This window comes from Chlamydomonas reinhardtii, chromosome 5 (genome assembly GCF_000002595.2).
Source record: "Chlamydomonas reinhardtii strain CC-503 cw92 mt+ chromosome 5, whole genome shotgun sequence".
Classification (NCBI taxonomy): Eukaryota; Viridiplantae; Chlorophyta; class Chlorophyceae; order Chlamydomonadales; family Chlamydomonadaceae; genus Chlamydomonas; species Chlamydomonas reinhardtii.
The window spans coordinates 3,306,002-3,316,001 of NC_057008.1; the positions used below are offsets into that span (position 1 = coordinate 3,306,002).

General features: G+C 60.6%; 3 protein-coding genes across 3 annotated transcripts in view; 1 reads left to right on the top strand and 2 right to left on the bottom strand.

Moving 5' to 3' along the window:
* Positions 1–124: 124 nt before the first annotated feature.
* Positions 125–1,250, bottom strand: CHLRE_05g240300v5 (uncharacterized protein). Its single transcript, XM_043062365.1, has 4 exons — positions 900–1,250; positions 770–823; positions 578–643; positions 125–155 (listed from the first exon to the last, which is right to left on the bottom strand). The coding sequence occupies exons 1-4, from the start codon at positions 1,155–1,157 to the stop codon at positions 147–149; spliced, it is 387 nt and encodes a 128-aa protein (XP_042924928.1). The 5' UTR covers positions 1,158–1,250; the 3' UTR covers positions 125–146.
* A 980-nt stretch (positions 1,251–2,230) lies between these two features.
* CHLRE_05g240350v5 (uncharacterized protein) lies at positions 2,231–8,841 on the top strand. Its single transcript, XM_043062366.1, has 7 exons — positions 2,231–3,094; positions 3,443–4,267; positions 5,298–5,437; positions 5,977–6,038; positions 6,579–6,667; positions 6,990–7,070; positions 7,930–8,841. Exons 1-7 carry the CDS (start codon positions 2,621–2,623, stop codon positions 8,131–8,133), a joined length of 1,875 nt encoding a protein of 624 aa, XP_042924929.1. The 5' UTR covers positions 2,231–2,620; the 3' UTR covers positions 8,134–8,841.
* A 3-nt stretch (positions 8,842–8,844) lies between these two features.
* CHLRE_05g240400v5 (uncharacterized protein) overlaps positions 8,845–10,000 on the bottom strand; it is a 2,844-nt gene continuing 1,688 nt past the window's right edge. Inside the window, exons 6-7 of the mRNA XM_043062367.1 lie at positions 9,739–9,891; positions 8,845–9,444 (exon numbers count right to left, since the gene is read on the bottom strand). Coding sequence (XP_042924930.1) covers positions 9,352–9,444; positions 9,739–9,891 — 246 coding nt within the window. The 3' untranslated portion in view covers positions 8,845–9,351. The remainder of the gene's footprint in view (positions 9,445–9,738; positions 9,892–10,000) is intronic.

Consider the following 10,000-nt stretch of genomic DNA (forward strand, 5'->3'; position numbering starts at 1 on the left):
CAGGTGTGTGTGTGTGGGGCGGGGGGGCAGGTGTGTGCAGGTGTGTGTTTTGGCACGAGGGAAGGCACACAAGGTAGCAGCAGGAGGCTGTGGCTGGGGACACGGGGGGCACGCACGCCGTGGGGCAAGGTGGTGTGTCGCCATGATCACAAGCCCTAATCGCCATCAAGCGTTCCTCAGGTGGGACACGGGAGAGACGGATTGGCACACTCGTGGGCCGTGCCCCCGCGTCCGCCCCCTCTGCCCCCAACCCCCAACTGTCGCCTCTGCCTGTGCACCACTTGTTTGGCTAGGCTTGGTTAAATTTGGGCTTGTATTTACAGCCCCCCGTGCTCCCATCCCTCCCATGCCACCCACACCCACCCACACCCACCCACACCCACCCACCCACACACACACACACACACACACACACACACACACACACACACACACACACACACACACACACACACACACACACACACACACACACACACACACACACACACACACACACACACACACACACACACACACACACACACACACACACACACACACACACACACACACACACACACACACACACACACACCTGCGCGAAGCCGTGCATGAAGAGGACCACGCCGCGCGCGGTGACGGTGCGCGGGGGGTCGCCCTCCTACGAGTCGCGGTAGCGAGTGATTGCGGGTTCAGTAATCCTCGTGACTCGCTCGCATAGGCATACAGCAGGAACATGCGGGGCGCTAACGAAGGGACATGCGCCATGCGATTTCCGTGCGCGCACCTGTGGCAGCTTCCCGGCTGACGGGGGCAACACGACGTTTGCTTTCACCAGGACCTGTAAATATGATTCATACATGTGTCAGGTGGCCCAGGGTGAAAATCTCAGGCATCTAACCACCGTTTCAACTTACCGGCTTATTATTCGTCCCGGTGGTCCTGGCAAAGATGGTCGGCAGCACCAGAGTCTGCGGTCCGCGAAGGCGCAAGCCCTCGTCGTCGCGGCTCACAAGGGATTCGGCCACCGCCCGAGTTACTGCCCGACTGCCGCGCGCGCGGACAGCCGCTGCTGGCCGCTGGTGTACTGGCAACATGGACATCATGGCAGCTGGCGTACGCGACGGCAGCGCCGCTTTAGAGGTTCCCAGGGAACTCTTGTGCGAAAGCATCATCTTACTAGCGAGCTGTCTTGCGGCGGGGCGCGGGTGCGAAGCGAACTTTGTTGTGTGACGCTTCAATCGTGCAGGCCTTGCGTTTAATTATGCATGTTAATCAAAGGAGCTCAGATCCCGACATCGACGAGCGCAGTTGTGCGCAACTAAACCAATGCCGAAGAGCGGTTGGTCGAGCGCCGGCTACGTGGCGAGTTTGGGGGTCAGGTGGTGAACCCGGCGGGAAAGCCGCCGGAAGTCCGGTACCCGACAGATCAGACCAAAGTGCTTTCTCACCTGTTACCTGCTCTCATCGTGTTCCCTGTTCGCGCCTGTTCCTCCTGTTCTCGAGGTTGTTGTTGCCGGCCGCAGCCACCGCAGCCCCATACCAATAAGAGCAAGCCCTACCGCACAGCTTTCTGCACCCCTGCTTCCGCTCCCTGAAGACTCCAAAAAAACTAGCTCTTAGGGGCACCCCCACCATTGCGCATTGCCACTGGCACGCTACCGCAGGGCTGAGCCAAGGGCAGTTCCCAACCCGCTGCCGATGAGTTGTGGCCCTGTGATCGGCTTCCTGCGCTCAGCCGAAGAAATTGAGTCTGGAAGACGTGGAGGTTTGTAGAGGGGCGGGAAAGTTCATCGTCGATGATATTGGGGTCAGAAGGACGTGGCCTTTCCACGCGATCCCAGCCCACATCCCGCAACCACACATCCCGCCGTCTCCTGTGCACCCAGCAGGGCTTTGGCCAAGGATCGAGTGCAGCTACCTATTGAATTGAATGAACTCTTGTATTAGCGGCATTGTGTGTAAGGCAGTGACGCAGGAATTAACTGTGCCGTGCCCACGGCCGTGCCATCGCCAACACGGACCCCGTCCTATGCGCTCTAACATGCCTCCAATTTCGCCTTGGCGGCTCAGCGCGCCGTGTTTGCAAGTGCATTGTCATTCGGGGCACTGCGAAACGAGCGGGAGTAGGGCGAGTGAGGTGGAGGGCGGGGGGGGGCCAGGCCACGCACTGAGGTTCGTCGATGGAGCACACACAGAAGGCACCAGCGATTGTGCCATGACTGCCATCTACTCTCCGCAGTAACCTTCGAATTGTAGATCAACATCTTGTTAAAGTTACGGTAACTACACGCGACGTTTGAACGCCGAAGCTCGTTGCCACAGCTCGTTGCTGCTGTGTGCCTGTCTGATTTTGATACACTGCCAAATCAATGAAGCTGCTCGCTTTCTTGCCATCAACTTAATGTACATGTATAAGGCCCTGGCGAGCGTATAAAGCCTCGGCAACGTCATCAACGCAAACAAACACGTCCTAAATCGCACACCTCTCACATTCATAGCAATTACGCATGACATGTTCACAGCCTTGCACGAGCCAGGTCAAGGCTCAGGTTTTGAACACGCGTTGGCTGGTGCCTCGAACGTTCACCTCGACCCGCCCGTGACCGGGGCGTTTGGCGGCAGCGCCCCGGCCGCGATGGTCATTGACCCGACGCCTGTTTACCACCGTGCTAGCATTGGAGACCATGGCTGGGGACAGGGCTTATGGACCAGCCCCACTGGCCCCAGCGCCTATGACGACGCCCCAAGTGTCAGCTTCCTGGGGTCGAGCTTAGCCGCGGGCACGCCTCCTGTCGGAGAAGGCAGCAACGGTGCTTACTTCGACTGTAGCCTTGGCCGTGCTGGCGACGGAGGAGGCGGCGGCGGTGCCGGCGCAGGCGGTGGCGGAGGTGGTACCAGCGCTGGGTGGGTGATGGGGGCGCATAATCCACAGCCGCAGGCGGGAGCGGGCGGCGGCGGCGGCGGCGGCAGCGGCGGCGGCGGCAGCCGAGGCCGTCCCGGTCGCAAGCCACACCCCCGGCCGGAGGACCTTCAGTCGCACGTTGATGCGCTGAGTGCGCAGTTTGGGCGCCTGAGCTCGGAGAACCAGTTCCTCAAATCCAAACTCAAGGTGGGGTGAACGGGGGAGAGCGCGATGGGGCGGGTAGCCCTGTCTGTTTGAGAGGGCAGCGGGGTTGAGATGGCAGCGGGGTGGGGTGACGCCGAGGATAGCGACACGTTGTGACACATGCCTAAGCCCGCGCCTACATCCACGCACACGCGCGCGTCCTGCCACACCTTGCACTGCCGTGGTGACGGTTCCGCCGCCTGCTTCCGGCCCTCCACGCACACACGAAGGCGCTCTGCATGCAAACACAGTGTCGACCCAGTGGTGTCGACCCTTCCCCTTGTGCTTTCCTGGCACGCACACACGCACGCTTTCGTTTTGTGTTTTTAACACACGCACGCACACGCGCAGGCTCTAGAGACAGTGCTCCCCTGGCGCGAGACCAGTCTTAACTTCCTCGCCTCCCTGAAGGCCGGCGGCAGTAGCAGCAGCAATGGCAGTAGCAGCGGGGGGCCAGCTGTAGCAGCAGCGGCAGCAGCAGCAGCAGCACATGCCAGTTCGCACCGGCACACCGCTGCTACTGCCGAGCAGGGGCGGTCCGGCTACTGCATGGGCAGTGGCGTGGGCAGTAGCAGGCCCGGCGCCGCAGCCGCGGGGGCGCATGCTACTGCCACTGCTGCTGCGCCTGTATTCCACGCTTCGGTCGCAGCAGCGGCGGCGGGCGGCCCACCTCAATACGGTGTGTCAGCGGGGCAGGAGGGCAGCGCAGGAGCAGGATTGGCAGGAGCAGGAGCAGGATTGGGAGGAGCAGGAGCAGGAGCAGGAGGAGCAGACCAGGGAGGAGGAGGGTCCTTGAGGGGGTCGCCGGCCGGCTGGGACAACAGCGCAGCAGAGGCAGCGGTGGCGGCAGCAGCGGCAGGCAGGGCCGGGGTGCACGTGACGACATCCGTGGCAGCAGGCTCGCACCACCCGCAACACCACCAGCAACACCAGCAACACCACCAGCAATACCAGCAACAGCAACACCAGCAATACCAGCACCAACCACAACAACCACAACAATCACAACACCAGCACCCGCACCAGCACCAACCACAGCAAGTCCCCCTGATAGTGGCCCTGTGTCCGGGGCTGGAGGACGGCGAGGTGCCCGACATCCCGCCGGCGGCCATTGAGGAGCTGAAGCGTGTGGGGGTGGCAGAGTTCTGCCTCCTGTGGAAGCACATCGCCATGCAGGTACGTGTGTGTGTGTGTGTGTGTGTGTGTGTGTGTGTGTGTGTGTGTGTGTGTGTGTGTATGCCACGGAAGCAAACTGTTGGTATGCGTGTGTGGGTGTGTGTGGGTGGGGGGGAGGAGGAGGGGTTGTAGTTGATTCCAAACCCAACTATGCCTAGACCCAGAACTGTGGGCTGGAGGGTGACTTCTCAGTAAACAATTCACATGCTGAGTGGGAGGCGGGGGCTGAGAGTGAACAGGAAAGGGTGTGACCCGCCCCACATGTGACCCCCGCCCCACACGTGCACTGGAAAATGACACCTGTTGTGTACGGCACAGTGTGTCAGTCACACACGTGTGTGCGCCCCACCACATGTGTGCTCCCACCCCCACGCACGTGCGCTCCTGGGCCGGGCGACGGTTTCTTGGCTAGTGGGACCTACCGGTATTTCGTTGGGCTCGGGCATACCGTAAACCCCTCCCCCGTCGGTCGTTTGGTACCCTACGCCTGCTGTCTCGTTCGCTACACTTTTCTGTAGCATCTCTGCAATCCCCGCATAGCCGCACGCATACCACAAACACACACATACACACGCACGGGGCGGGGCGGGCCTCGTTCTGCTTTGTTACACAACAACACACACGCGCACGCACACACACATACACACACACACACACACACACACACACACACACACACACACACACACACACACACACACACACACGGGCGGGAATCTGGGAATTAGGCGTGCTGGGTACACGTTGTTTAGCGCGCCCAGGGTGCGGAGCATGGACGCATACAGGTGCATCGCGGGGTCAGGCCGAATGGTCGCCCGTGGGGTTCCAGGCTTATCGCGGGAAAGTATGACTACTTGGGTCACGACAGTCACGCGACGCTCGGTAAAATGGTAGGTATCGGTAAATAACTCCGCCGCGTCGTTGGGCGGGCTTTCGTTTCGTTTTTTAACACACACACACACACACACACACACACACACACACACACACACACACACACACACACACACACGCACACGCCCGCGCGCAGTCGAGCCTGCTGGGCGCGGGTGCGGAGGCGGCGGGCCCGGGCAGCGCCAAGGCGGCTCGGCTGTCGCGCTACATGGAGCGCATGACCGAGTACCTGGACAAGGTGATACGGCTCAGCCCCCTGTGCTGGCTGCAAAGCATGTGAGCTTTGGGGGGGAGCGAGAGCGAGGGGTTAGTTTATTCCATTGAATCCATTCCCAAAATGGACCATGGGGAAGCTGCTTGTGGAGGAGTGAGTGATTGAGGGACACGTTTGGAAACGGTGGCCGATGTGCCAGGGGGAGGCCTTGGGGGTTGGGGGTTGTTTGCACCACTCCCAGTAAGAAACGAGTAGCGACAGGCGGGGAGGGTGTGTGTGGGCGTGTGTGGTGTGTGTGGGGCATGTGTGGATGCGGAGGTGGCGGGCACTGCTGGCTGCCGAGCCTGTGGGTGGGGGCAGGGGTCCGGGGGCGGTGGTGGTGGGTGGGGGCGAGAGCAGGGGGGCGGTGGTGGTGGGTGGGGGCGAGAGCAGGGGGGCGGGGCGGGTCTGTGTGGGTGCCTGGGTGGAGTGGGGGCGGGGGGGGGGCGGGGTGCAGGGCTGTCTGTGCTGCCCAGCCTCAACCCGTGCATGGCTGACCGACTGACTGGCTGACTGAACGACTGACTGAATGACTGACCGTACACCGCAATGCTTTGCGCAGGCATGTGAATGTGGAGACTGGGCTGCGTGAGCGACCCTCCGATGATTACTGGCTGGCTGTAGGTGGGTGACGGACGGCTGATGGTGGATGGGAAATGGTGGATGGCTGGGAATGGTGGGTGGATGATGGTAAGTGGTGAATGTGATGGTGCCTGGGTGCTGTTCGCTGTGCTGCTAGCGCTGTTTGCTTGGCCCCTTGCGCCGCTTCCCAGGCGGTGCGCTACAGCCCCTTCTGCTTCTGGCCGCCTGCTGCTGCCGACACCATCGCGACTGCCACCGTCACTGGTCCCCATCCCTTCCCCCCCCTACCTGCCTACACCTTCACTTCTTAATTAATCATGAATGTAACCCCCCCCCCATCCCCTCTTCCGCTCTCCCACCCCCCTTCTCTTGTGATTGGATCACCCAGTTGTTCGTATGAACGGCTACCCCCCTCTCCACTCCTGGCTGCGCCTTCATTTCCATAGACAAATTTCAAATGTAATTTCCACACACTCTCACCATAAGACCCGGCACAACCCTAATCATGATTATAATCCACACACACACGCACACACACACACACACACACACACACACACACACACACACACACACACGCAGGCCGCTACGCCAACCTGTCCCGGCCGCAGCTCCAAGAGGTGGCGCATCTGGCCCAGCTGCTGGACCAGGCCGTGGAGCCCGTGGTGCAGGTGGGGGGGGGGTTGAGGAGGTGACTCAGGGGAAGAGTGTGTGTGTGTGTTTTGACACGGCTGCTGGACCAGGCCGTGGAGCCCGTGGTGCAGGGGGGTTGAGGAGGTGAAGGGGGAAGGGGATGCACGTGTGTGGGTGTGTGGGTATGCGCTACAGCACGTCACGTCGGGCGCCCTTCACCCTCACTCTCACCCTTCACCCTCACCCCACACCCCACACCTTTCAGTAATCAGCCTTTCAGTAATGATCACCCCCAATTGTAAAACGACTAAAGTGAAACCCCATCCCGCCATCACCACTACGTCGTGTTGTGGTCACCAGGAGCGCGCACGGCTGGCCTCCCAGCTGTCCTCCCACATCCGCAACACGCCGGCGCGACCCACGGCCCTGGACGCCACAGCGGTGCGTGGGGAGGAGGAGTGTGGAAGCAAGGAGGGAGGAAAGCTGGCGGGGTTGGGGGCTGGGGGAATGGGGCTTTTTTGTGTGTGTGTGGGGGGGGGGGGGGTAGTTCACTCCAATCCCCACATGAAGCATTGTCCATTTGGGGGGTGGGGGTTAGCCATTCATGCGAACGGGGGATGGGGGGTCCAGGGACGCCACAGCGGTGAGTGGGGAGGAGGGAGGAAAGCTAGTGGGCGGGGTGAGATGGAATGGGGAGTTGCAAGGATGCTTGGAACAGCGGTACAGGATGCATTGGAGACTGCCCATTTTGGGGGGGGGGAAGAGGGTAGCCATTCATGTGAACGGTGGGTGGGGGCTAACTGGGATTGGGGGTGGGGATGCAACCCGCTAGTGTCACGAGCTTTTGTGCTTGCCACCTTAACATCACGTCACCCCACGCCGCATCACGCCACCTCACTCCACATCATGCCCAACTCGCCCCAACATGCACCTCACCCACCCACCCCCCTGCAACCAACGCCTCTGCCTGTGCTCCGCTCGTTTTCATTAGTTTGGGCTGGTATTTTCACCCCCCACCCCCCAACACACACACACACACATCTCCCCTGTCACGAGCTTGCGCCTGCCACATCACACGGTCATGCCTGCCACCTTGACATCACGTCAACCCACGCCGCATCACGCCACCTCACTCCACAACATGCCCAACTCGCCCCAACATGCACCTCACCCAACACCACACACATACACACACACACACACACACAAACGCACTGTCTTTGCGCTATGTCTTCCTTGTGCTCTTCAACACACACACACACACACACACACACACGCACGCACACACACATGCCCCCAGGCCCTGACCGCCGTGGACGAGCTGGCGGAGCTGCTGCAGCGCAACATGCAGCTGGAGCTGCGCACACACGACAACGTCACCGACTTCCTGTGGCTCAGCACGTTGAGCCCGGTGCAGGGGGCGCGCGTGGTGGCGGCCGCCTACCCCTTCGTGCCCGACGCCCTGGCCATACTGCACGCCTGCAGGCAGCTGCTGGGCAGCTGATGGGCAGCTGCTGATGGGTGTGTGATGGGACAGTGGTAAGGCAGGTTGGTGAAGTCCTGTAGGGTGCAGCTGATTCCCAAACCCCGGCAGATGGCAAACACTTTGCAACGGCAGGACAGGAGTGCGCAGGAGCAGCTGCTGCTGGGTAGCTGAGCGGCGGCTGGATGTTTGGAGGAATGCTTGTGCAGTTGGTTGGATGTTGGTTGGTTGGGTTTGTGTGGCACGTGAGCAGCGGGGCAGCGGAGCAGTTGGTGAGTGGAGGAGGGAGCGTGTATGTGAGGTAGTGCAGTTGACTGCTGGGTTTTCAAGTGGGTGTGAACTGGGTTTTGATATGGTGTGGATGGTGAGCAGTGAGTATTGCATTGTACGCGTGGGGGTGAGCTGGGTTTTGATGCGGTGTGTCAGCAGGCATGTGTTCAAGCCGTGTTGTGCTTGTGTTGATATTGACGCTGTCTGTGATCTGGTGTCAGCTGGGGTGTGCAACACGTGCAATGTAAACACAGCACGTGCAGTGTCTATGGGCTATCGATCGTTAGGCAACCTATCATGCTCGAGCTTCTGGTTCCGGTCGTATGTTCACGTTAGACAGGTGTTTGGGCATTACAGGGTGTTGAAGGGCATTGGGCACGAGGTGACCAACATTCATGCAGACTACGTGATCCTTGACGAATGTCATGAAATACACCTTGTCTGTAATGCAGTCGCTGCTGTTTCCTTTCGTTCACTCCATCACACACCATCCAGCCTCCGCGTCTCCGCTTTCCTTGTCATGCTGCCGTTGCCCCAGACACAGCTGGCGCTGCGCAGTCCACCGTATTTATATAACAGTCGAGTGACACCAATCCCCGTTGCCCCAGACACAGCTTGCCAGCTTCATTATTACCAACTCTACCTCGCATCATCCATCACCAGCACCACCTATTGCCATTCACCAGCATCACCACTGCCATACATCACCCCCTCCCCCCTGCGCTCTCCTCCTCGCCCTATTGCATTTGGTCCGGTTTAGATTGGGCTGGTATCTACCCCCCCCCCCCACACACACACACACATAGGCACCATTCGCCACTGACTCGTCGCTAACAGCAGCTGCACCATCCATCAATGCGACATTACAAGAAGGGACAGTCCGCCCATCCATGCATCCCCACGCAAATCTCACGACGAGTTGCTACGATGGAGAACTATTATCGGCATGCTTTAAAATCGCAATAACTACTATTTGTACGCCACCGCCGCCTTGGCCGTGCCCACAAGATCGATTAGCTGCGTGGAGCTGAAGCCCACCTCCCGCACCCAGCCGCAAAACTCCTGTGTGTGGTTATTTTACCGTACGAGGTTGGGAATGGGGGAGGGAGGGCCGGGCAAGTGAGACGGCGCGCGGCAATGCGTTGCGTGCGGTGTTGCTCTCCACCGCAAACGCAACGCACACGTGACGCCCCGATTCCCCCCCGGGGGTTTGCATTGGGTTCGGTTCAGTTTGGGCCGGCATCTACAACCCCAACCCCACATACCTCGTAGCTGTAGTCCAAGCCGCTCTCCACCACCTCCTCCCAAAACCACTTCCCACCACCACCCCCCACCCACTCACACACACGCACGCACCTCATAGCTGTAGTCGAAGGCGCTCTCCGCCGCGCCGAACTCCAGCAGCATTGTGAGGCTCATGCCCAGCTGCAGCGGGCTGCCCGCGCGGCGACAGTCCACCAGGTGGTCGATGGCGATGAGCGCGCCGCCGGGAGGCAGCGCCGCGTAGGCCTGGGGGAGGGGGGGGTTATGCGAGCGGAGCGCAGGCAGAGGCGTTAGGGTGTGGGGTGGGGTGGGTTTATGCGCCCGGGTCCAATGAAGAAGTCCTATCAGGGCGGGA

What these genes read in the sequence shown, in the direction of transcription:
- CHLRE_05g240350v5 (XM_043062366.1), top strand. Translation starts at nt 2,621, where the DNA reads ATGGTCATTGACCCGACGCCTGTTTACCACCGTGCTAGCATTGGAGAC. An exon ending in CCGTGGAGCCCGTGGTGCAG is followed by an intron (nt 6,668 to 6,989) that starts GTGGGGGGGGGG and finishes TGTGGTCACCAG; the next exon opens with GAGCGCGCACGGCTGGCCTC. An exon ending in CGGCCCTGGACGCCACAGCG is followed by an intron (nt 7,071 to 7,929) that starts GTGCGTGGGGAG and finishes ACATGCCCCCAG; the next exon opens with GCCCTGACCGCCGTGGACGA.
- CHLRE_05g240300v5 (XM_043062365.1), bottom strand. Translation starts at nt 1,157, where the DNA reads ATGATGCTTTCGCACAAGAGTTCCCTGGGAACCTCTAAAGCGGCGCTG. An exon ending in CCGGGACGAATAATAAGCCG is followed by an intron (nt 824 to 899) that starts GTAAGTTGAAAC and finishes TCATATTTACAG; the next exon opens with GTCCTGGTGAAAGCAAACGT. An exon ending in CAGCCGGGAAGCTGCCACAG is followed by an intron (nt 644 to 769) that starts GTGCGCGCACGG and finishes CGCGACTCGTAG; the next exon opens with GAGGGCGACCCCCCGCGCAC.